The sequence below is a fragment of the Vipera ursinii genome (assembly GCF_947247035.1).
Source record: "Vipera ursinii genome assembly, chromosome: 1".
In the NCBI taxonomy this organism is placed as follows: domain Eukaryota; kingdom Metazoa; phylum Chordata; class Lepidosauria; order Squamata; family Viperidae; genus Vipera; species Vipera ursinii.
This window is the reverse complement of record NC_139512.1, coordinates 356,769,646-356,795,268: the sequence shown is the minus strand read 5'-3', so window position 1 is coordinate 356,795,268 and position 25,623 is coordinate 356,769,646. Positions and strand designations below refer to the sequence as shown.

The 25,623-nt window shown below is 50.5% G+C and overlaps 3 protein-coding genes and 1 long non-coding RNA gene across 5 annotated transcripts in view; 2 read left to right on the top strand and 2 right to left on the bottom strand.

The window, feature by feature from the left end:
• ZSWIM7 (zinc finger SWIM-type containing 7) overlaps positions 1-3,204 on the bottom strand; it is a 29,105-nt gene extending 25,901 nt beyond the window's left edge. The window contains exon 1 of one of the 2 annotated variants that reach the window (XM_083379891.1): positions 2,972-3,204. The gene's annotated coding sequence lies outside the window, so the exon portion shown is untranslated. Of the gene's footprint in view, positions 1-2,967 lie in introns of both variants that reach the window. The other variant, XM_083379890.1, reaches the window with a different exon arrangement.
• On the top strand, positions 3,072-17,651 carry TTC19 (tetratricopeptide repeat domain 19). The gene is made up of 10 exons (XM_083379824.1): positions 3,072-3,266; positions 4,518-4,636; positions 5,605-5,715; positions 6,913-6,951; positions 7,138-7,194; positions 8,496-8,557; positions 10,798-10,892; positions 12,069-12,223; positions 15,004-15,166; positions 17,229-17,651. Exons 1-10 carry the CDS (start codon positions 3,077-3,079, stop codon positions 17,426-17,428), a joined length of 1,191 nt encoding a protein of 396 aa, XP_083235950.1. The 5' UTR covers positions 3,072-3,076; the 3' UTR covers positions 17,429-17,651.
• A 1,294-nt stretch (positions 17,652-18,945) lies between these two features.
• LOC310632895 lies at positions 18,946-23,115 on the top strand. The gene is made up of 2 exons (XR_014490936.1): positions 18,946-20,833; positions 20,911-23,115. It is a non-coding gene; the product is annotated as an uncharacterized lncRNA (long non-coding RNA).
• The window catches only part of NCOR1 (nuclear receptor corepressor 1), a 165,251-nt gene continuing 162,472 nt past the window's right edge, over positions 22,845-25,623 (bottom strand). Inside the window, 2 exon segments of the mRNA XM_083379641.1 lie at positions 22,845-23,460; positions 24,734-24,916. Coding sequence (XP_083235767.1) covers positions 23,273-23,460; positions 24,734-24,916 — 371 coding nt within the window. The 3' untranslated portion in view covers positions 22,845-23,272.

Genomic DNA, 25,623 nt, shown 5'->3' with positions numbered 1-25,623 from the left:
AATGAAAGAAGGAAGGAAGGAAGGAGAGGGAGGGGAAGGAAGGAAGGTGTAAGGGAGAGAGGGATGAAAATAAATGAGAAAGGAAAGGAGGAAGGAAAGAAGGAAGGAAGGAAGGAAGGAAGGAAGGAAAGGGAGTGAGGGGAAGGAAGGATGGAAATAAATAAGAAAGGAAGGGAGGAATGAAAGAATGAAAGAAGGGAGGAAAAAAGGAAGAACAATGAGAAACCTTCTGTTTCTCTATCTTCCTTCCTTCTCCTTTCTTTCTCTCTTCTTTCATTCTTCCTACCTCCCTCTTCTCTTTCTTTCTTCCTTCCTTCCTTCCTTTTCTCTTCCTTCCTTTCTTTCATTCTCTCTTTCATTCTTCCTACTTCCCTCTTCTTTCTTCCTTCCTTTTCTCTCTTTCTTTCTTTCTTTCTTTCTTTCTTTCTTTCTTTCTTTCTCTTTCTTTCTTTCTTTCTTTCTTTCTTTCTCTTCTTTCTTTCTCCCTCTTTCCTTTCTTCCTCCTTCCCTCCCTCCCTCCCAAGTGGTGGTGGTGGGGAATCCATTAAGGAAAGCAAGAATAACGCACAACGCCTGAAACACTCCAACTGAGTGCAGTTTTGCCTGCCTGCTCTTGTCAAAAGAAAATAAATGAAGGGGAAGGGGAAAAGCAGAGAATCCATTACTGCTGCCCCTACTCTCTGCCCCCCCCACCCCCCCCCCCCAAGAGTGAGGTCGGGATAATTTAAATGCATTGCATGTTTTGGCAAGCGGACAGCTGGTATTTTGGCAGCGGCACCAGCTGGAGATCCTGGGAATGTGACCTTTCAGGGATATTAATAATTGCGATGCGTGGACAGAAGCACGGCCATCAACTCTTCCTCTACCGGCCAGCAAAACAGAGATTTATCCCTGAAAAACCAAGAAGCACTTTTTCCCCTTGGCAAAATAGGGGAGAATCTCTTCCAAGATAAGTCACGGGGGGGGGGGGGGAGAAAAGATTTTTCTTATTTGGAGTTTCGCCTGCGCTTGGTCTTTTGAGTTCAAACCGAAGGGAAAAAACATGGAAATTGGCATTGGGATAAAGAAATGGAAGCAAAATGATTGATGTTGGCCTGAGAGTCACAACTGGCAGCCTCTGGCCAAGCTGGGTCGAGATGTGGCTTTTTGATACGGATGGGAGACCCCAAGGAGATCTCAGGATTGTAAACTAGAGCAGACTGTTTAAAACAAAACATGGGGAAAGGCAGTGACAAACCACTTGTGGCTACAAGTTGTCCTCAGCTTACAACATTTCATTTAGTGACCAACGGCACTGAAAAAAGTGACTTACGACCATTGTTCACACTTATGACCGTTGCAGAATTCCCCACGGTCATATGATCAAAATTCAGATGCTTGGCAACTGGTTCATATTTATGATGGACGCAGTGTCCTGGGGTCCTGATTTGCGACCTTCTGCCAAGCAAAGTCAACAGAGAAGCCAGATCCACTTAACAACCATGTTACTAACTTAACAGTGAGATCGTCATAAGTCGGGGAATTACCTGTATTGTTGGGAAGAAAACCTCCTAGCCTCTAAAATCTAATTCATTTTTACGTCAGGTTTAATTTGTTTTTAAAATGCTGGGGTTTTTTTAAGCTACAGAATTCTCAGAACACCATAAGGACTAGAATTTCCATTACTGGGCAAGGCAACGATTCAGTGAGCCATGCCTGATTTTACAACGTTTTTGCCCTGGTTGTTAAGTGAATCATTGTAGTTGTTAAGTGAATAAGGCGATCATCAAGCAAATCCAGCTCCTCCCATAGACTTTGAACTGGGAAGCCAGCTGGGAAAGTGGCAAATGTTGATCACATGACCCCAGGGATGTCACAACCGTCTTAAATACACGCCAGTTGCCAAGCAACTGAATTTGATCACGTGAGCGTGGAGATGCTATGACGGTCGTAAGTGCGAAGACTGGCCATACTAATTATCTAAAAACTTACTTATTTGAGCAATCCGGCCTGGTTTGATGGGTTTGGGGGTTTTAACATGGTTTTAATTATTGTATATATCGGGCATAATATTAAATTGTTTTTTAACTTTTGTACTTTGTTTTTTAATATTTATTGCCCTGTACACCGCCCTGAGCCCTTCGGGAGAAGGGCGGTATAAAAATTTAATAAATATAAATATAAATATATAACTCATTTTTCTTCAGTGCCTTTGTAATTAAGGAACGGTTGCAAGTCGAGAACTGACTACCTGTATTTGTAATTAATTTCTTTTTTTTTAACTAATTCTCACGATTAATTTTATTATTTTATCAACTTTGTGTTTTTTTTAAAGCGATGGTACAAAGATACGGAATAAAGTTTGACATGATGTGACTAGTGCTGGAAGCTCTGTGTTTTTCTAAACAAAATAAAAATAAAAATAAACACGAGCAGTTTTGCACAAAACAAAACAAATCGAGGCGGGAGCCGAGGGGCTCTCCAAAAGGAAGGCCCGTGCGTCGCGCCGTCGCCTAGCAACAAAGCTTTCCCCTGCACTGACCTGAGTGGCTAATTTCAGTCACGTGCGATCCCGCCTTCTCTTCCACCGCCCACTAACGTCGTAGAGAGGGAAGCGCTGCGGCGCCGACGTCGAGCGCCTCGCGTGGAGGATTAATTTAAAAGCACCTGAGGCTCAAAAGTGACACCTGACGGCCGCCTGCTCTGCGCATGTGCGGAGCAGAACGAACGGAGAGCTAGAAAAGTGTAGAGCGAGCCTTTCAAAAGCCGAGGGCAGGAAAAGAAAGTGGGGTATCCGATATTTGGCAAGTCATGAATGTTTCCGAATAAGCCAATTTCCCCTTCCCACACAGAGGGATAAATCTGTGAAGTAACAACTAACATTTAGCTCGGTTTTTTTTTCCTCACGTAGCGCCAAAGCATCTCGCAAGCAACTCCACGCTGCACCGGTCTGAAAGAAGTAGTCTATGAATCGCGGGATGAACTCACGTGCCTGTTCTGGCGTCGGCTCCCTGATCACGTGCCGAGGGAGTGACGTCACCGTCGTCTTCAGGGTCACCCTGCTCCGTCTCCTTCCTCCGCCTCCTCTTAAAGGGCCATGTCTCTTTTCTCGCCGTTCCTACGGCTGCCGCAACGAGGCCTCGCCGCCGCCGCCGCCGGGGCCGCTCGACACCGCCTGGCGCAAGCTAGGCCCCGGCCGGGCAGAAACGGAGGCCAGAGCCGAAAGACGCCCCGCCAAGAGGCAGCGGGAGGAGCTATCGGCGTTGGCAGCGGTCTCGGCCTATCAGGTAAAAGGGGCGTGTCTCATTTTCCAATAGACTCTTAGGGTATAAGGAGTGGGCGTGGTTTCCAATGTGGGCGGGGCCTCCGGGGCCTCAATTGAAGGGCGGTATTAAAACATTCGCTGATTGATTGAAAATGAGTTTTTTTTTTTAAAAAACCCCCACATATCTATTTCGTTAAATTATGATTTAAGGCAACAAACTGATTGAAAAGAAGCCAAGAAAGAGGCTTCCAAGTTCTGGATCTTAAAAAAACCACAATAAAAGTCAATTTCTCCCCCCCCCCCCAAGCTGCCTATTAACTTCCTACCATTATCCTCAGCCAACATGGGCGGTGGCTGATGGGCATGGAGTACCAATCCCTGTGAAAGGAGGCTGTTTTAAAGACATGAAAGACCTATGTTGATTTTTGTTTTAATTTTACATCAGGTTTTTTTTTCAAACTTGGCAAGTTTTAAGAGGGGTGGACTCCCAGAATTCCCCAGCCAGCCTGCTTTAAGAGGGGTGGACTTCCACTCCCAGAATTCCCTAGCCAGGATGCTTTAAGAGGGGTGGACTTCCACTCCCAGAATTCCCCAGCCAGCCTGCTTTAAGAGGGGTGGACTTCCACTCCCAGAATCCCCCAGCCGGTATGCTTTAAGAGGGGTGGACGTCCACTCCCAGAATTCCCTAGCCAGGATGCTTTAAGAGGGGTGGACTTCCACTCCCAAAATCCCCCAGCCAGGATACTTTAAGAGGGGTGGACGTCCACTCCCAGAATTCCCTAGCCAGCATGCTTTAAGAGGGGTGGGCTTCCTCTCCCAGAATTCCCCAGCCAGCCTGATTTAAGGGGGGTGGGTTCCTCTCCCAGAATTCCCCAGCCAGCCTGCTTTAAGAGGAGTGGACTTCCCATCCTAGAATCCCCCAGCTAGCTTCTCTTAGATTTGTGGACTTCAATTCCCAGAACCTCTCAGTCAACCCTACTGGCTGAGGAATGGTGGGAGTTGCAGTCCACCCGTCTAGACGTTGCTGTCTTTGAAAAACAGAGCTTTAGATAGTGCAGAATAATCTTGGCTTTAAGCTTGGCAGCCTCTCTGAAGGGCTGGGCTGGCAGCCTGCGGCGGGGAAGGGGGTTGGAGGCCGCGGTTGGAAGCTGCCCCGGCAGAGAGGCAGGCCGGCCGAGGTGCCTCTGCCCTGGGCCCCCTTTTCTCTGTCTGGGGGGGGGGATGCAGAGACCCGGCGCCCACCCTCTCCGATGCCACTTCTCTCCCCTTCCAGCCTTCTTCCTTTTCTCCGGGGAAACTGGGAAGAAGGAGGAGGCGGAGGGGGACGCCGAGGGAGGAGAGGCCAAGGCAGACCCGGAGGAGGCCATCATCCTGGTGCTGAAGAAAGCCAAGGTGAGCCCAGGGCTCGGGGAGGGGGGGCAAGCCAGGCCTCTGGGGGAGGACAGAGAGCAACCTCAGGCTGTTCCCTGGTAGGGGCCAGAGAGGCCGGCTTGCCTCCCTCCGTCCCCCCCATCCGTGGTGGGGCCAGGGGTCTCCGCAAGAAGGCCAAGGGGAGGGGGCTGCTGCCTTGATCTTTAGAAGGGCCCAATCAGGTTTTAAAATCTTTTCTTGTAACTACCAGGCTGTTTTTGCTACTTTAATCAGACGTTTTCTCCTTCCTTCCTTCCTTCCCTCCCTCCCTTCTTTCCTTCTTTCCTCCCTCCCTCCCTTCCTTCTCTTCCCCTCCCTTCCTTCCTCCCTCCCTTCCCCTCCCTTCCTTCCTTCCTTCCCTCCCTCCCTCCCTTTTTTCCTTCTTCCTTCCTTCCTTCCTTCCTTCCTTTCTTCCTCCCTTCCTTCCCTCCCTCCCTCCCTTTTTCCTTCTTCCTTCCTTCCTCCCTTCCTTTCTCCCTCCCTTCCTTCCCTCCCTCCCTCCCTTTTTCCTTCTTCCTTCCTTCCTCCCTTCCTTTCCTCCCTCCCTTTTCTTCATTCCTCCCTCCCTCCCTTCTCTTCCCCTCCCTTCCTTCCTCCCTCCCTTCCCTCCCTTCCCCTCCCTCCCTCCCTCCCTTTTCCTTCTTCCTTCCTTCCTTCCTTCCTTCCTTCCTTTCTCCCTCCCTTCCTTCCCTCCCTCCCTCCCTTTTTCCTTCTTCCTTCCTTCCTCCCTTCCTTTCCTCCCTCCCTTTTCTTCATTCCTCCCTCCCTCCCTTCTCTTCCCCTCCCTTCCTTCCTCCCTCCCTTCCCTCCCTTCCCCTCCCTCCCTCCCTCCCTTTTCCTTCTTCCTTCCTTCCTTCCTTTCCTTCCTTCCTTTCCTTCCTTCCTTCCCTTTTTTTCCTTCTTCCTTCCTTCCTTCCTTCCTTAATTCCTTCCCTCCCTCCCACCACAAGCTGAGGATCATGAAAGGAGAAATGGAAGAAGCCGAGCGCCTCCTGCACGAAGCCGCCTGGCTGTCTCAGCAATCAAGCAACAAGGCGGCCATTATCTACACCTACGACATGGTGAGTCCCTTCAGTTCTTGCCAGCCCCGCAGCTCCTCCTTCGCCTCCCCTTGGGGTCCTTCCCTGCGGCTCCTCCAGAAAAGGCCTCTGCTCAGTCCGGAGGCCTCGAGAAGGAAAGATCAGGCAGACGAGCTAACAGGGAACAGCAGCCGAACTGGGGAAACACCAAGAAGAAATCGCAAGCCACTTATAGATAAATAGAGCGCAAAACCCCCTCTCATCTAGCCCTGATGATGTTCCCTAGTTGGCTCATGAAACGTCCGCAGGAAAACCACCCAGCTCAGAGAGCACCAGGGACCTCGTAATCCTCCTCCTCCTCTTCCTTCTCCCTTCTAGCACTGATGATTTTACCTAGCTGGGTAATGAAATGTCTGCAAGGAAACCACCCAGCTCAGAGAGCACCAAGGACCCCACAGTACTCTTCCTCCTCTTCCTCCCCCCCTTCTAGCACTGAGGATGTTCCCTAGTTGGGTCATGAAACGTCCGCAAGGAAACCACCCAGCTCAGAGGGCACCAAGGAGCCCACAGAGGGATAGAATCAAGATCACATGAAGTGTTAATACCACTTTACAATGCCTTGGTAAGGCCACGACATCCAGTTTTGGTCACCACGATGTAAAAAAGATGTCGAGACTCTAGAAAGAGTGCAGAGAAGAGCAACAAAGATGATCAGGGGACTGGAGGCTAAAACATACAAGGAAGGGTTGCTGGAATTGGGTATGTGTAGTCAAATGAAGAGAAGGACCAGGGGGGACATGACAGCAAGTCTTCCAGTATCTCAGGGGCTGCCCCAAAAAAGAGGGAGTCAAGCTCTTCTCCAAAGCGCCCGAAGGCAGGAGAAGAAGCGACGGATGGAAACTCATCAAGGAGAGAAGCAACCTGGAACTAAGGAGAAACTTCCTGACAGTGAGGACAATTAACCAGTGGAACTCCTTGCCTCCAGAAGTGGTGAATGCTCCAACACTGGAAGTTTTTAAGAAGAGACTGGACAGCCGTTTGTCTGAAATGGTCTAGGGTTTCCTGCCTGAGCAGGGGGTTGGACTAGATGACCTCCAAGGTCTCTTCCACCATCACCATCATTATTATCATTATCATTATCATTATTATGCTGCTCAGAGCTTCCGAGAGATTTCCATGACAGAAGCAGGGAAAAAGTGAAACACCCCCCCCACCACCCTTTTCCTTCCTGTGTTCTAGATGGCGAACTTGGCCTTCCTCAGAGGGGAGCTGGAGAAGGTAAGACGAGATTGAAGAGGATCCACAACTCCTTTTGTCTGTGTGTGTGTGTGGCGGGGGGGGGGGGCATTGCGGGGTAGGGAGGGGTGGGGAAGGGGCTGCGATGAGCCCCTTTTCTCAAACCTCTTGGGATCTCCGAGCAGCTCCATCCCCCAAACCTAACCCTCTTTTCCCTTCTCATTCCAGGCCGAAAAGCTTTTCAAAGCCACCATGAGCTACATGCTGGCCGGGGACGTCAAGCAAGTAAGCGCGTTTCTCGGCTAGGAACCGGCCCCGGGAGGGTCCGCGTGGTTTTGGATCAGCTGGCTCTGAAGTAGCGGGGGTGTGTGTGTTTCTCTCAACCTGGCCACTTTAAGACTTACGGACCGCCGCTCCCAGAATTCCCCAGCCAGCATGCCCAGTTGGGTCTTGAAACGTCGGCAAGAAAGCCACCAAGCTCAGAGAGCAGCAAGGACCCCATAACCATCTTCCTCCTCCTCCTCCTCCTCCTCCTCCTCCTCCTCCTCCTCCTCCTCCTCGCCAACCCCGCTCCCTTCTAGCACTGATGACGTTACCTAGTTGGGTAATAAAACATCTGCAAGGAAACAGCCAAGTTCAAACAGCACCGAGGACCCCACAATCCTCTCTCTCCTTTTCTTTTTCTTCCTCCATCTCTTTCTCCTCTTCCTCTTCTCCCAATCTCCTCCTCCTCCTCCTCCTCCTCCTCCTCCACAAACTCCATTCCCTTCTACCGCTGATGGCGCTACCGAGTTGGGTCATGAAACGTCTGCAGGAAAACAACTGACCTCAGCAGATGCCCTGCTGCTTCTGCTCTTCTCCACAAAACCCTCCTTCCTTCTAGCCCTGATGATGTTCCCTAGTTGGGTCACGAAAAGTCTGCAAAGAAACATCCCAGCTCAGAGAGCACCAAGGACCCCACAGTCCTCCTCCTCCTCTTCCTCTTCCTCCTCCTCCCCCCCTCCCCCTTGTTCTCTCTTGCACCCAACCCTCCCTTCTAACACTGATGGTATTACCTAGCTGGGTCATGAAACGTCTATAAGAAACAACACCTCCCCCAGCTCAGAAAACACCCAGGACCAAAAAGTCCTCCTCCTCCTCCTCCTCCTCCTCCTCCTCCTCCTCCTCCTCCTCCTCCTCCTCCTCAGCTCAGAAAGCCCCCAGAGTCAGGAGTCACAGCTAATTTCTGCCTCCCGTGTCTTGGCTGTCTCTTCTCCTTTCCTTCCGCTCGGACGGTTGTCGTTTTAACTCCCGTCCAGAGGACACGGCAGCGTCACAGGGGGTTCATGGCTGAAGTTTGGGGTCCTTCCAGAGTGGGGAGAACGTTAAGGAGGCGAAGAGAAGGGTGAGGTTTCACCGAGGGATTTATTCGGCTGGCTTTTTCCATGCTTTCCAAAAAAACTCACAAACGGAGAACGGTGTTTCCTGAGTCCTTTGTTTCGTGCTCGGTGGGGGGGCGGCGGGGGGGGCGGCATCAAGCTTAGGTAGCCCATCCCTTACAGATGCCCACCCACCCCTTTTTTCCCACCCACCCCCTTATCCTCCAGGATGACAACGCCATTCTCCAGATGTCCCTGAAGTTGGCCAGCATCTACGCTGCTCAAAACCAGTAAGTGTGATCACCTCTTGGTGCCTTTTCCTTTCCCCGGCTGGGCCTAGGATACAGTTTCTCAATTTTAAGATGGGTAGACTTCAACTCCCCAAAATTCCCCAAGTGCTCCTCGACTTAAGACAGTTTGCTTAGTGACCAAAGTTAGGACAACATTGGGGGGGGAAAAAGCGACTCGTGCATTTTTCACCCTTAGGACCCCTGCGGCGTCCTCGTGGTCATGGGATCAAAATTCAGACATTTGGCAATTGGCGTGTACTTATGACCAGCGGTGGGATTCAAATACCTGAACAACTGGTTCTCTTATTGGATGCAGGCCTGGGCCTCTGAGGCCTACAACGGACTTCCAGAAGTGGCATCCACGCACTTCCCATGGGCCGTTTTAGGCCTAGGAGGCCTCCTCCAGGCCTCTGAGGCCTAGAACGGACTTCCGGAAGTGGCATCCATGCACTTCGGGTGGGCTGTTCTAGGCCTGGGAAGCCTCCTCCAGGCCTTGAATGGACTTCCAGAAGTGGTATCCACGCACTTCCTGTGGGCCATTCTAGGCCTGGGAGGCCTCCTCCAGGCCTCTGAGGCCTAGAACAGACTTCCGGAAGTGGCATCCACGCCCTTCCTCGGGGCCATTCTAGGCCTGGGAGACCTCCTCCAGGCCTCTGAGGCCTAGAACGGACTTCCGAAAGTGGCATCCATGCACTTCGGGTGGGCTGTTCTAGGCCTGGGAAGCCTCCTCCAGGCCTTGAATGGACTTCCAGAAGTGGTATCCACGCACTTCCTGTGGGCCATTCTAGGCCTGGGAGGCCTCCTCCAGGCCTCTGAGGCCTAGAACGGACTTCCGAAAGTGGCATCCATGCACTTCGGGTGGGCTGTTCTAGGCCTGGGAAGCCTCCTCCAGGCCTTGAATGGACTTCCAGAAGTGGTATCCACGCACTTCCTGTGGGCCATTCTAGGCCTGGGAGGCCTCCTCCAGGCCTCTGAGGCCTAGAACAGACTTCCGGAAGTGGCATCCACGCCCTTCCTCGGGGCCATTCTAGGCCTGGGAGACCTCCTCCAGGCCTCTGAGGCCTAGAACGGACTTCCGAAAGTGGCATCCATGCACTTCAGGTGGGCTGTTCTAGGCCTGGGAAGCCTCCTCCAGGCCTTGAATGGACTTCCAGAAGTGGTATCCACGCACTTCCTGTGGGCCATTCTAGGCCTGGGAGGCCTCCTCCAGGCCTCTGAGGCCTAGAACAGACTTCCGGAAGTGTCATCCATGCACTTCTGGCGGGCTGTTCTAGGCCTGGGAGGCCTCCTCCAGGCCTCTGAGACCTAGACTGGACTTCCAGAAGCAGTGTGCATTCAGCCAGTTCTCCGAACTCAGCAAAATTTAGCCACCGGTTCTGCTGAACCGGTGGGAACCGGCTGAATCCCACCAGTGCTTATGACCGTGGCAGTGTCCTGGGGTCACGTGATCCCCTTTTGCGACCTTCTGAGAAGCAAAGTCAATGGGGGAAGCCAGATTCACTTAACAACTGCAGTGGTATGGAGTCTGGTGGCTTGCGTATTTAGGTCGCCCCAGGTTTGAAACCCGCCCCGGGACGGGGAGAGCTCCCACCCTTCCCTCCGGCTCCTGCTGGGGACATGAAAGGATTCCCCCCAAATGGGCATCTTCCGGGCCACGGTGATGTCACCTGTTAACCCTTTCAATCCGGAAGTGCCTCGCTGGATGCAAAACATCTTCAAAGAAAAATTGTGTGTGTGTGTGTATTTGTATGTGTATATGTGTGTGTGTGTGTGTGTGTGTGTGTGTGTATGTATGTATGTGTATGTGTATGTGTATTTGTATGTGTATGTGTATATCTGTGTATGTGTGTTTGTGTGTCTGTATATATGTGTATGTGTATTTGTATGTGTATATGTGTGTGTGTGCATCTGTGTATGTGTGTATATATATATGTGTGTGTGTGTGTGTGTATAGTGTGTGTGTGTATATATGTGTGTCTGTGTATGTGTGTGTATATGTGTATGTGTGTGTGTATTTGTGTATGTGTATATGTGTGTGTGTCTGTATGTGTGTGTATGTATATATATATACATACATATACACACATACACACACACACATATATATATGTGTGTGTGTGTGCGCGCGTGTGTGTGTGTGTGTATAAAAGAGATCAAGAGACTTGGAGAAGAAGCATCTCTTTTCTTAGAAAAGCCGAATCCCAAAAAGAACTTTTAAAAACAGGCCTTTCTCTCCGTAGGGACAAACTAGCGCTGGCCGGCTACCAGTTCTGCATCCTGACTCTGGAGGAGAAGGTGGCCAAGCAGAAGGAGACGCCCGCCGACACCTTGCCAGGTAAAAGGCTGCTGGGAGCCGAATGGGCCACCCGGACCGGTTGGCCGTCAGCCGGATCGCCTTGAGAATTTGCTTACAGGCAGTGCTCGACTTACGACCGATCGCTTAGCGACCGCTGGAAGTTTAACAACCGACCTACCTGCAACCTAGGACTCTGATTCTCACAGCTGCCGCCCCCTGGTGGTCATGGGGCAAAGCTTCAGGCTCTCGGCCTTCCGGGTTGCATTTACGGCTCTGGTGTCAAGGGGTCCTCGCTTTATGACAGTGTTGCTGAAAACGGGTGTTTGCTCCTGGTTTTCAGCAGGACTGCCGCCATAGCGAACCTATGCCTTGCTTAACAACCGTGGCACTCACTGAACAACTGCTGGGGGGAAAAAGGTCTTAAAATGAGGCTGTGGATCGAGGCATTTTCTGACTGTTATGACGTATGACCGTGATGAACAGGATCCATTGTGTGTCGTAAGTCGAGGACCACCAGGTATTTCATTGGGGGGGAGGGAGAACCTTCTGAGAATCATAATTCATGGTATTACAGGTAGTCCTCGACTTATGACCATAATTGAGCCCAAAATTTCTGTCTCTGCTAAGCGGGACCGTTGTTAGGTGAGTCTTGCCCCCTTTTATGACTTCCCTTGCCACCGTTGTTAAGTGGACCACATCAGTTATCAGGTTAGCGGGCACGGTGATTAAGTGAATCTGCCAAGTGGCTTTTGCCCCATTTTACGACCTTTCACATCACAGTTGTTAAGTGAATCACTGCAAGGATGAAGTTAATAATAATTAATTTAACAACAAATTGCTGTTAACTGTTATTAACTTGTTCTTAAATAAACCCGGCTTTCCCTGTGGACTTTGCTCATCCGAAAGTCGCAAAAAATAGGATCATGTGCGATCGCTGCGACCGTCGTAAATATGAGTCAGTTGCCAATTTTGATCCTGGCGATGGTCGTTAAGTGTGGGGAAACAATCATAAGTCGCTTTTTTTCAGCGCCGTGGTCTCTAAACAATTAACCAGTGGAACCCCCTGCCTCCAGAAGTTGTGAATGCTCCCTTCTTTTCAGTGCTGTTGTATAACTTGGAACGGGTCACTAAACGGGATGTTGTTAAGTCGAGGACCTGTAACGCAGACCGGAGCCAGGCTGGGTTGACGCTCTCCGTCGTTCCCTCTCGTTTCAGAGCAAGAACGCAGCGACACCCACCTCCTGCTCGCCATGACCCTCGATTCCTACGCCCGCTATCTCCTGGCCCACCAACAGACTGCCTTGGCCCAGACCATGTACGAACGGGCCCTGCAGATCGCGGTGGAGGTCAACGGCGAGAGACACCCACAGGTTACACACACACACACACACACACACACACACACACACAGACACCCAGACCGAGGCTGTCCAGGGTGAAGGTCAGGGCAGAAATTTGCTGGAATTACAGGGTTTATAGACTTTATACCTGTGTTTCCCCCCAAATAAGACCAGGTCTAATATTAAAAAAGGGACGCGGTGGCTCAGTGGGTTAGGTCGGATGCTGAGCTTGTCAATCAGGAGGTCGGCAGTTTGGCGGGTCGAATCCCGAGTGCCGCGTAACAGAGTGAGCACCTGTTACTTGTCCCAGCTTCTGCCAACCTAGCAGTTCGAAAGCACGTAAAAATGCAAGTAAAAAAATAGGGACCACTACGGTGGGAAGGTAACAGTGTTCCGTGCGCCTTTGGCGTCTAGTCATGCCGGCCACATGACCACGGAGACGTCCTCGGACAAGCGCTGGCTCTTCGGCTTTGAAACGGAGATGAGCACCGGCCCCTAGAGTCGGAAACGACCAGCACGCATGTGCGGGGGAACCTTTAGCTTTACCTTACCTTATATTAATGTTTGCTGCAAAAGACAGATTAGGGCTTACTTTCTGGCTAGGGTTTATATTCGGGGAAATACGGTACTCAAGGTCTATCTGACGATCTTAACGGGGGCTTATTTTGGGGTGTGGGGCTGATATTACGAGGGTCGGGAAAAATCAAGCTAGTGCTGGTTTTCCAGTTAGGTCTTATTTTCGGGGAAAGACGGCAGGGTTTCCTTTCTCGAGCAAGGGGTGGGGTCGGACTAGATGACCTCTGAGGTCTCTTCCGCTGCTGTTCTCTTTAAAGAATTGTGTGCAGGAGGACCTCAGCTCTTCCGGTTTCCTCGAAAGAAAAGCCGCAGGCAGGGCTGCTTCCTCACCTTTTCCAAAGGGAAGGCGATTTGGGGTCGGGCTGCCCTGGAATGTGGGAGGCTGCGAGTTCGAGTGCTCCCTTTGGTAGGGGAACAGGCCGGGTTGAGGGGGCTTGGGCTTGGGGCCATGCAACCCTCCTTGCAGGACACGGTGGTGTGGCGGTGGTAGTGAAGAGAGCAAGTGGGATGTCCATGAAATAAAATAACAGCACAGTTGAAAACAGAAGGATTTCTTTGGCTGTGGAACATTGGCATTTTTTTTCCTGTTTGTGGGGTCCTTGGTGCTCTCTGAGCCGGGTGGTCTCCTTGCAGACATTGCGTGACCCAACTAGGTGATGTCATCAGGGTTAGAATGGAGTTTGGTTTGTGGAAAAGAAAGAAAGGGAGGTCCTGAATGGTATCTGAGCCGGGTGGTTTCCTTGCAGATGTTTCGTGACCCAACTAGGTAACGTCATCAGTGCTAGAAGGGAGGAAGGTTCGCTGTCATTTTAAATACAAGTGGCTGGCCCTGTTGGCGTCAATGGGTGTAGCCTTGGTAGTTCTGTGATTAGGCTGCGGTTCAATGTTTGGTTGTTTGTCTGAGTTGGTAGCGCCTTGATTGGGGTAAACAGTGGAAATCCCCCCTCCCTTCTAGCACTGATGACGTTAGCTAGTTGGGTAGTGGAACGTCTGAAAGAAAGCCAAGAACACCTAGGACACCATAGTTGCTTTCCTCCTCCTCCTCCTCCTCCTCCTGCCTTCTGCCATATTACCTAGCTGGGTCATGAAATGTCTGCAAGCAAAACTACCAAGCTCAGCGCACACCAAGGACCCCCACAGTCCTTTCCCCCTCCCCTCCTCTTCTTTTTCTTTCTTTCTTTCTTTCTTTCTTTTTCTTTCTTTCTTTCTTTCTCTTTCTTCTTTCTTTTTCTTTCTCTTTTTTTCTTTCTTTCTTTCTTTCTTTCTTTCTTTCTCTTTCTTTCTTTTTCTCTTTTTCTTTCTTTCTTTCTCTTTCCTTCTTTCTCTTTCCTTTTCTTTCTTTCTTTCTTTCTTTTTCTTTTTCTTCTTTCTTTCTCTTTCTTTCTTTCTTTTTCTTTCTTTCTTTCTTTCTTTCTTTCTCTTTCTTTCTTTCTCTTTTTTTCTTTCTTTCTTTCTTTCTTTCTTTTTCTCTTTTTCTTTCTTTCTCTTTCCTTCTTTCTCTTTCCTTTTCTTTCTTTCTTTCTTTTTTTTTCTTTCTTTCTCTTTCTCTTTCTTCTTTCTTTCTTTCTTTCTTTCTTTTTCTTTCTTTCTTTCTTTCTTTCTCTTTCTTTCTTTTTCTCTTTTTCTTTCTTTCTTTCTTTCTCTTTCCTTTTCTTTCTTTCTTTCTTTCTCTTTCTTTTTCTTCTTTCTTTCTTTCTTTTTCTTTCTTTCTTTCTCTTTCTTTCTTTTTTCTTCCTTTCTTCCTTTCTTTCTTTCTTTCTTTCTTTCTTTCTTTATTTCTTTCTTTCTCTTTCTTTCTTTCTTTCTTTCTTTCTTTCTTTCTTTCTTTCTTTCTTTCTTTCTTTCTTTCTTTCTTTCTTTCTTTCTCCTTCCTCCTCCTCCTGCTGCGTTCTGCCATTGATCATATTACCTAGACGGGTCATGAAACGTCTGCAAGCAAAACTACCAAGCTCAGAGAGCACCGAGCACACACCCACACCCACACCCGGTTCCGCCCTGAGCTGCAGATATCCTCCGTCTTCCTGGGCCCGCAGCCTTCTCCCTTGCCCTCCTCTGCCGCCTTCCTGCTGATCGGGAAGAGCCAGAGGTTCGGCCCGAAAGGCCTTCATTTGGGGGAAGAGCTCACCCGATCCCTTGAAGCCTCCTTTCCCTGCACCCGGGACAGCCTCGCCGGCTTCGGAGTCCCTCGCCTTAACTTTTGTCCTTCTGGCCTCTTTCCCCCCTCCCTGGCTCAGACCGTGGTGGTGATGAACGACTTGGCCACGGCGCTGGACGCTCAGGGCCTCTATGAGGAAGCTTACGCCCAGGTGAGCAGAGCCGCGGAATTGGCCCGGCAGACCCAGCACCCCGATGCCCACGTGATCCTGAACAACCTGGCTGGCATCCTGATCCACAAAGGTAGCGGCGGCACCGGGGCGCATTGGCTTGGTGGGGCAAGGAGAGGGGAAGAGAGGGAAGTCCACCAGGATGTTCCCAAAGTGCTTTTTTCAGGAGGCAGCTGGGCTATACCTAATACCCCCCTTTCCTCCTGTTTTCCCCACAACAACCCTGTGAGGTGGGTTTGGCTGAGAGAAAGGAACTGGCCCAAAGTCCCCCAGCTGGCTTTCAGGCCTAAGGCGGGACTAGAACTCACCGTCTCCTGGTGATTGGCCCAAAGTCACCCAGCCGGCTTTCGTGCCTAAGGCGGGACTAGAACTCACCGTCTCCTGGTGATTGGCCCAAAGTCACCCAGCTGGCTTTCATGCCTAAGGCGGGACTAGAACTCACCGTCTCCTGGTGATTGGCCCAAAGTCACCCAGCTGGCTTTCATGCCTAAGGCGGGACTAGAACTCACCGTCTCCTGGTGATTGGCCCAAAGTCACCCAGCTGGCTTTCATGCCTAAGGCGGGACTAGAACTCACCATCTCCTGGTGATTGGCCCAAAGTCACCCAGCCGGCTTTCAGGCCTAAGGCGGGACTAGAACTCACTGCCTCCTGGTGATTGGCCCAAAGTCACCCAGCTGGCTTTCATGCCTAAGGCGGGACTAGAACTCACCGTCTCCTGGTGATTGGCCCAAAGTCACCCAGCTGGCTTTCATGCCTAAGGCGGGACTAGAACTCACCGTCTCCTGGTGATTGGGCCATAGTCACCCAGCTGGCTTTCATGCCTAAGGCGGGACTAGAACTCACCGTCTCCTGGTGATTGGCCCAAAGTCACCCAGCTGGCTTTCATGCCTAAGGCGGGACTAGAACTCACCGTCTCCTGGTGATTGGCCCAAAGTCACCCAGCTGGCTTTCATGCCTAAGGCGGGACTAGAACTCACCGTCTCCTGGTGATTGGGCCATAGTCACCCAGCTGGCTTTCATGCCTAAGGCGGGACTAGAACTCACCGTCTCCTGGTGATTGGCCCAAAGTCACCCAGCCGGCTTTCAGCCCTAAGGCAGGACTAGAACTCACCGTCTCCTGGTGATTGATCTAAACTCAGTGGGCTTTCATGCCTAAGGCAGAACTAGAATTCATAATCTCCTGGTGATTGGCCCAAAGACACCCAGCTGACTTTCACAGCTAAGGTAGGACTAGAACTCACCATCTCCTGGTGATTGGCCCAAAGTTACCCAGCTGGCTTTCATGCCTAAGGTGGGACTAGAACTCCCTGTCGTCCGCCGATTGGTCCAAACTATCAGCTGGCTTCCATGGCTAAGGGAGACTAGAAGTCCCAGTCGCCGGGTGATTGGTCCAGAGTCCCCCAGCTGACTTTCGTGCCTAAGGCAGGACTTGAATTCAGATCGCCTGGTTTTTAGCCTGGTGCCTTTAACCGACTCTGTTAGCTGCCTATGTACAGGTAGTCCTTGGCTTGCGACCACAATTGAGTCCCAAAACTGCCATTGCAAAGTGAGACTGTCGTTAAGTGAGTTTTGCCTCATTTGACGACCTCTCTTGCCACAGCCAGTGAATCTGGCTTCCCTATTGACTTTGCGGGTCAGAAGATCGCAAGAGGGGATCACGTGACCCCGGGACGCAGCGACCGTCACAAATAAGAGTCATTTGCCAATTTTGATCCTGGCAACGGTTTGCTAAGTGTGGGAAAACAATCATAAGTCACTTTTTTTCAGCGCCGTGGTAACTTCCGTGGTCCCTAAACAATTAACCAGCGGAACAACCTGCCTCCAGAAGTTGTGAATGCTCCAACACTGGAGGTTTTGAAGAAGAGTCTGAAATGGTGCAGGGTTTCCTGCCTGAGCAGGGGGTTGGACTAGATGACCTCCAAGGTCCCTTCTAACTTTATTGTTGTTATCATCATTATCATCATCCTGTTGTAAGTCGAGGACGACCTACAGGTCCTCAGCAACGTTGTAAGATGGGTGGGTTCCAATTCCCAGAATTCCAGCATGCATTCAGCACGGTGCCTGGGGCATTCTGGGATTTGAAGTCCAGCCGTCTTCCTTTTTTGCATTGTCTTTTTTTCCTCCCCCTTTTCAGGAGATTATTCCCAGGCCGAGCAGGTCTACCAAACCGCCTTGGAAGTGGCCGAAAAATCCGGTGACGGGGTCGCCGTCAGGTACATCGTGAAGGAGCTGGCGCAGCTGGCCAAGAGGAAGCGGAGGCAGGCCAAAGCGAGGGCCGGCCTGCCGGAGACGGACGCGGGCAAGGAGGCCGGGGCCGAGGGACCGAAGGAGTGACGGGCCCTGCTTCCCGCAATTGTCCAAACGGCGACAGGTGCTTTCAGCTTGTCGGGGCCCCACAGCCTGGCTCTCCGTGGGGCAGCCCTCCGCCTGTGCCCTGCCCAAGAGGATGGCATGTAGGGGGCACCAGCTGGATGGCAGAGGGCAAGGAGGACCCCCCCCCAAGGACTAGCCCCAGTTGGCATCACCGGGGCCAAATAAAACGGAGATACCTGCAGCTTTTAAGTGATAAAATTATTATTTTTTAAAAAATAAAATTCCCAGTCATTCCAAGGGACCCGATGGAGGCCTGCTAAAGGCTTGCCCCTCCCGGTTGGCGTGGCCTACAGGTTGTCCTTGACTTACAATGGTTCGTTTAGTGACCGTTCAAAGTTACAACGGCGCTGAGAAAAACAAAAGGGACGCGTTTTTCACACCAACAACCGTCACAGCGTCTCCAGGGTCACAGTTAAAATTTGGGGCGCTTGGCAACTGCCTCGTATTTATGATGGTTTCAGTGTCCCCGGGGTCACGTGATTCCCCTTTTGCGGCCTTCAGGCCAGCAAAGCCGGATTCGCTTAACGACGGTGTTAGTACCTTAGCGACCGCAGGGATTGGCTTAGCCACCGTAGAAAGTATAGCGAAAGGGGTCAAAGCTCACTTCAGAGCTGTCTCGCTTAGCAACAGAAAGGTTGGGCTCAAATGTGGTCGTACGTCGAGGATTATCTGGATGACAGAATGTGGGCTAGGCAGGAAAGACAAATGGGGGGGGGGTTGTTAAAAAAAAAAAGCCCTGTAAATTTCCCCGTTCTTTTGAAACCCGGAAAGTCCAATCCGGATCTCATGATGTCATTTTTCCTGGATGACATCTGGGCACAGCAGTCAAATAGTTTGCAGAAAAGACCTGGGTTCAACTCCCAGAATTCCCTAGCCAGTCCGTTTTAGGTTTGTGGATTTCCAGAATTCCTCAGCCAGCCAGCTTTAAGAGGGGTGGATTTCCACTCCCAGAATCCCCCAGGCAGCCTGCTTTAAGAGGGGTGGACTTCCACTCCCAGAATCCCCCAGCCAGCCTGCTTTAAGAGGGGTGGACTTCCTCTCCCAGAATTCCTCAGCCAGCCTGCTTTAAGAAGGGTGGGCTTCCACTCCCAGAATTCCTCAGCCATCACGCTTTAAGAGGGGTGGACCTCCAGTCCCAGAATCCCCCAGCCAGCCTGCTTTAAGAGGGGTGGACTTCCTCTCCCAGAATTCCTCAGCCAGCCTGCTTTAAGAAGGGTGGGCTTCCACTCCCAGAATTCCTCAGCCAGCCTGCTTTAAGAGGGGTGGGCTTCCACTCCCAGAATCCCCCAGGCAGCCTGCTTTAAGAGGGGAGGACTTTCACTCCCAGAATCCCCCAGGCAGCCTGCTTTAAGAGAGGTGCACTTCCACTCCCAGAATTTTCTAGCCAGCCTGCTTTAAGATGGGAGGACTTCCACTCCCAGAGTCCCCCAGGCAGCCTGCTTTAAGAGGGGTGGACTTGCACTCCCAGAATTCCTCAGCCAGCCTGCTTTAAGAGGGGTGGGCTTCCACTCCCAGAATCCACCAGCCAGCCTGCTTTAAGAGGGGAGGACTTTCACTCCCAGAATCCCCAGGCAGCCTGCTTTAAGAAGGGCGGACATCCAATCCCAGAATTCCCCAGCCAGCCTGCTTTAAGATAGGTGGGCTTCAACTCCCAGAATCCTCCAGCCAGCTTCTTTTTATTAGAGAACTCTGGGAGTTGAAGTCCAAGCCCCTTCAAGCACTCACCCTTGAGATCAACACTGCTTTTTGGTGTCATTCTCACGCCTTCCTTCGCACCGTAGAGGAACAGGGAACAGATTTAACATTTCCTCCAGGGGCCAACAAACCCTGGCATCTGCCCACGGGCTTTCTTGGGGGCACTGGGTGAGAGTGGGGACAGGGTAAAGGACACCCCCTCACACACACAAACAATTATTCTGGGGACAGCCATGATGAAAAGCAAGCTGCTTCTTCTGCCCACCCTGGCAGACAGACTGAACACCCCCCCCCCACATGCTTTCCAGCTCTCTGCCCCCCCTCCCATCCCTGAGAAAAGACGGACTGAAGGAAACTCCACAAACCTGCCCTTTTTTTATTATTTGATTGGTCTGAATCGTAGAAGTCACCATTTTAGTTGAGGCATGGGTACCAACAGAACAGGGAGATAAATGGGGACATTTGGCATTCTTCTCTCTCCCCCCCTCCAAAATTAAAATTTACTGAATGTACCAAGGTGAAGAACAACAGTAGGGATCAGAAATCATTATATGTATATGTGTGTGTGTATGTATATATATATATATATATGTGTGTGTGTGTGTGTGTGTGTGTGTGTGTGTGTGTATAGGTAAAGGTTCTCCCACACAAGCATGCTAGTCGTTTCCGACTCTAGGGGCCGGTGCTCATCTCCGTTTCATAACCGAAGAGCCAGCGCTTGTCCGAGGACGTCTCCGTGGTCACGTGGCCGGTGTGACTAGACGCCAAAGGCGCACGGAATGCTGTTACCTTCCCACCGGAGTGGTCCCTATTTTTCTACTTGCATTTTTACGTGCTTTCGAACTGCTAGGTTGGCAGAAGCTGGGACGAGTAACAGGCGCTCACTCTGCTACGCGGCACTCGGGATTTGACCCGCCAAACTGCCGACCTTCTGATTGACAAGCTCAGCGTTCTAACCCACTGAGCCACTGCATCCCTATATGTGTGTGTGTGTGTAAATTCCAACTGAAAGATGTTTTTTTTTTAAAAAAAAATTTCCCCCTGGGCTTTGCAAAGTGTGCCGTTTTTTGAATTTCACTTTAGCCGTCTGTTGAAGGCTGATGAAAGAAATTTGCAAATGATGGATTTGCAAGGATCTTTGTGAGGATCTGTACTTGCTATCTGACTTATTTATTCTGAAAAATAAATACGATGTCGTTGCCCCCTCCTATACGGGTTTCCCGTTGTGTGCTTTGTTTCCAGAGCTTTTCGGGGATGGAGAAACGGTTTAAAAGGCAACACAACTTCCGCTTTCCTCCCCCCCCCTCCTTTCCTACGGTTCTTCACTCTGCAATGTTAGTAACCAGGTCCCGAGCCCGATGGGAGATTTTAATTTTATTTTTAATCAAGCCCTGCATGAAAACTGGGAAAGCAACACACACACAAAGGCAACAACACCCTGTGGGGATGAAAAGTCCGGCGTCAAGAGCGGTTGCTAAAGGGAGAATCAACTCGCCATTTTGTGTAACTCCAAGCAACTTCTCTCTGCTCTGCAGAGGACTACAACTCCCATCTGCACAGCCACAGAGGTGGGTATAATTCCAGGACTGTGGGAGGCCGATCTCCTTTTCAGAAATTAGGTTTGAGCAAATTTTTAAAGCCATGTTTCCCAATTTCAACAATATTTAAGAGGTGTGGACTTCAACTCCCAGAATTCCCCACTGGCTGACTGGGGAATTCTGGGAATTGAAGTCCACACCTCTTAAAAGTTGTTAAGGTTGAGTAATGCTTTCTGCCTTAACAATTTGCCAATGCTGTCCTTTAATGGCCCAGAGGACAATTTGAGCCTTTTTTTGTGAAATAAGGGAGAGAGAGAGAGAAAAGAAGAGATTTACAGTTCAGATTTATCTTTAAATTCAGCTTTTTTTTTCCTTGGTCGAGATTCTCCAAAGCTTGATCCGGTCTAAGATTCAAATGCTTTCACAAATCTCTTGCGGTTACACGAAATTGTCTTTTAAACAGACAGTTGTGGCTTCAAATGCACACCGGAAGCCGTTTGCAGGGCCATCTCGTTTCGGCCAAAAAAAAAAAAAAAAAAAAAGTGTGGGAAATCTCTTGCAAGGCCGACGGAATAGGCCGCCTTTTGCCAGAATCCACAGCTTAATTTTTTAAAGGGGAAAAAAAAAATATGAATTTGGGTGCAGAGAGTTGCATTAAACAAAGGAACAGACTGGAGACTTGGCTTTTGCTACAGCTGAAGACCGGAAATTTTGCTTCCAGTTAGGACAAAAAGTAGTAGATGATATTGGGCGTTAAAAGACAGGGAGAAAAAAAAAATTATGGGAAGGAAGAAGTTGGGGGTGGGGGAATAGATTTGGACTGAGGTCAAACCAGGAAGTTGGGGTGGGGGTGGGGAATTTGGATAGGCCCCATGCAATGGTGTCCTTCACAGGGTTGCAGAATAAAACCCGTTGTACGGGGGACGGGGACGGGGGAACAAAAACAAAGCAAAACCAAATTAAAATTACAGCATGGCATAATCATTAAAAAGATCTCGCTTATTCCAGCAGACCGGAGACTTCAAATGTACAGATCTCACAGAAAGGGGGGTGGGGAAGAGCAGTTTTCCAAAGGAAAAAAAAACATGTTTTCCACAAGTTTTAAACAACCACAAAAAAAAGGGGCAGGGGGATGAGCAGAGTGTTTAGAATTGTGTGTGTGTGGGGGGGGCCAAATAGGAAGTTGCACTCCAGAGCAAGCGGGGTGCTGCCTATGGACAGACGAGGAAGGGAGGAAGGAAAAGGGGAAGGAAGGAAGAGAAAGGGGAAGGAGAAGGAAGGGAGGAAGGAAAAGGGAAAAAGAAGGGAGGGAAGGGAGGAAGAGAGGGAGGGAAGGGAGGGAGGAAGAGAAAGGGAGAGGGAGGGAAGGAAGGAAAAAGGGAAGGAAGAGAAAGGGAGGGAGGGAAGGGAAGGAAGGAAAAGAGGGAGGGAGGGAGAGGGAGGGAGGGAGGAAAGGGAGAAAGGAAGGAAAAGGAAGGAAGGCAGGAGCGAGCCACGTGGCTGGGCTGAATTGCCCCCCCAAAAAAGGTGATGCCCCAAAGGTCTCTTTCCCGCCCTCCCCCTTTCTACAGGCAGACGATGCAAAGGGAGGGGGCCGTCCTCTTACTTGAAACCCCAGATTTGGAAAAGTCTTCCCTTGAGACAAGACCTTATTATATATATATAGGTCTTGGCGTATTCGGGTCTTTTCCCGTGTAAGATTGGCGAGTGTCTTGGCGACGTTTCGACGAGGTCTCACTCGTCATCTTTAGGCTGGTGTCTTCGGCTTCGTACGAAGCCGAAGACACCAGCCTAAAGATGACGAGTGGGACCTCGTCGCCAAGACACTCTCAATCTTACACGGGAAAAGACCCGAATACGCCAAGACCTACATATGTATAATTATATGTATATATATAAAATGACCCCCCAAGTTTACAACAATGATTTTGAACATCAGAAATCCTTAGCCAGGGGGTGGGGTGGGGGCGTGGGTGAGGCGAGTGGTGGAAACACACAGCAGAAAAAGTTACTCTATGTACATTAGAAGGATTTCCCCCCCTCTCTTTTTCTCAGAGACATCGTGTGACGCTTCTCTTTACAAATAAGCATGTCACTCCAGAATAAAAGGTCCTATGTTTTTTCTTTTTTTCTCTTTAAAAAAAAAAAAAAACCCCAAACAAACTCTTTACATATTTATCTTCGGGACGCCCGGCCGCCTGAAAAGGGAGATCCTTTTTTTTTCTTTCCCCCAAGCGGGTTTTCCTCCGTAAAAAAACGATCCCGCGGTCCATTTGGGCTCCGTAAAAAAACGGGATCCCCGTGCAACTTTTTTTTTTTTTGCATCCCGTATTATGCCTCTCCTTTCGACAGTCTCAGGGGAGGGGAGGAGGAGGAGGAGGGGGGGCTTTGCGGCTTTTCTTTTCTTTTTTTTTTTTGGAAAAAAAAATGCAGCAAACTCCATCTTCCCCCGACTTGGTTTGCAAACTTCCCTGCTGAATTGCTCTTTTCTTTTATCCCGTTCGTTTATGGGTGTGTCTCTCGCGTTTTTCCCCCCCTTCCTTCAGAACGGCGGCCGCAGTTCTTTCTCCCGTCACTCGTCGCTGTCGGAGAGGGTCTCGTACTGAGCAGAGAGCAGAGGGGCCGGTTCCCGCTCCCATATCCGGCTGGGCTGGTGTGGGGCGGCCTGCCCGGCCGAGGAGGGGCCACAGGCCACGGAGGTGGGGGGAGTACTGCTCAGCATCCGGATGGTCAGCGGGTTGTAGGGGAACTGCGTGGAACCTGCAGGAGAGCACCGAAGAGGCTGCTGAGGCTTCAGGTCCCTCGATTTACGACCACTTGTTTAGTGACCGTTGGAATGGGATGGAAAGATGGGATTTGGGGTAATCCAACTATAGGGAGTCCCTGTCTTACGACCACTTGTTTATTGACCGTCTGAATGGCATGGAAAGATGGGATTTGGCCTAGTCTGGCTACAGGGAGTCCCTGTCTTACGACCACTTGTTTAATGACCGTCTGAGTGGCATGAAAGGATGGTGTTTGGGGTAATCTGGCTACCTGGAGTTCTTGACTTATGACCACTTGTTTAGTGAACATCTGAATGGGGTGGAAGGATAGGGTTTGGGGTAATTTGGCGACCTGGAGTCCTTGACTTACGACCACTTGTTTAGTGACCGTCTGAATGGGATGGAAGGATGGGGTTTTGGGTAATCCATCTATAGGGAGTCCCTGTCTTACGACCACTTGTTTAGTGACCGTCTGAATGGGATGGAAGGATGGGGTTTGGGGTAATCCAACTATAGGGAGTCCCTGTCTTACGACCACTTGTTTAGTGACTGTCTGAATGGCATGGAAGGATGGGGTTTGGGGTAATCCGGCCACAGGGAGTCCTAAACTTACGACCACTCATTTAGTGACTGTTCAAAGAGGATGAAAAAATTGGCCTTGGGTTACAGAGAGTCCTCGACTTACAACCATTCCTTTTAGCGACAGTTCATGTAGGATTGATTGATGAGCTTTGGGTAATCTGGCTGCAGGGAGTCCTTGATTTACAGCAGTTCATTTAGTGACCATTCACAGTTACACCAGGACTAAAAAAAGTGACTTATGACCGTTTTTCTCCCTTAACGACCGCTGCAGCAGCCCTGGTAGTCACATGATCAAAATATGGATGCTTGGCAACTGGCTCGCATTTACGATGGTTGCAGCGTCCCTGGGGGTCACGTGATCCCCTTTTGCGACCTTCTGATAAGCAAAGTCAATGGGGGGGAAGCCGGATTCACTTAGCGACCGTGTGACTAAGTTAACCGTGGCAAGAAATAAAATGGGGTAAAACTCACTTAGCCGATGTCTCACTTAGCAACGGAAACGTTGGGCTCAACTGTGGTCGTAAGTCGAGGACTCCCTGTATGCAAGAGTCATGAAGATGATATCCTGGCAATGTTGAAATAATTAGCCATTATCTTGGAAAACAGGGTCCTTAAAATCCTACAGCGCCCAATTTGGACTGCAGGCGCTCGCACAGACACACCTGGACCAGCTGGGCTCAGCTCACCTGTGGAGGAGGGCCGGTCTTCCCACGACCAGGCGGGGGTCTGCCGGTGATAGTCGCCTTCCGAATGGACCGAGGAGACCGAGGAGGGTCGCTCCGTTGCCAGATAGCCTTGAGCAGGAATTGGGGATTTGGACTTTCTGCTCCCGGATTTGCCCATCAGCTTCTGCTTGCTGACCCCCCCACCTGGAGGAGGAGGAGGAGGAATCGAGTTATGGGGGCACCAATAATAATCAGCGGATTTTGTATCTTAAAGCAGGCTGGCTGGGGCATTCTGGGAGTGGAAGTCCACCCATCTTAAAGCAGCTGGCTGGGGCATTCTGGAAGTCCACCCCTCTTAAAGCAGGCTGGGGGATTCTGGGAGTGGAAGTCCACCCATCTTAAAGCAGCTGGCTGGGGCATTCTGGGAGTGGAAGTCCATCCCTCTTAAAGCATGGATGGCTGAGGGATTCTGGGAGTTGAAGTCCACCCCTCTTAAAGCAGGCTGGCTGGGGGATTCTGGGAGTGGAAGTCCACCCCTCTTAAAGCAGGCTGGCTGGGGAATTCTGGGAGTGGAAGTCCACCCCTCTTAAAGCATGCAGGCTGGGGGATTCTGGGAGTGGAAGTCCATCCCTCTTAAAGCATGGATGGCTGGGGGATTCTGGGAGTGGAAGTCCACCCCTCTTAAAGCATGCAGGCTGGGGGATTCTGGGAGTGGAAGTCCATCCCTCTTAAAGCATGGATGGCTGGGGGATTCTGGGAGTTGAAGTCCACCTCTCTTAAAGCAGGCTGGCTTGGGAATTCTGGGAGTTGAACTCCACCCCTCTTAAAGCAGGCTGGCTGGGGGATTCTGGGAGTTGAAGTCCACCCCTCTTAAAGCATGCTGGCTGGGGAATTCTGGGAGCTGAAGTCCA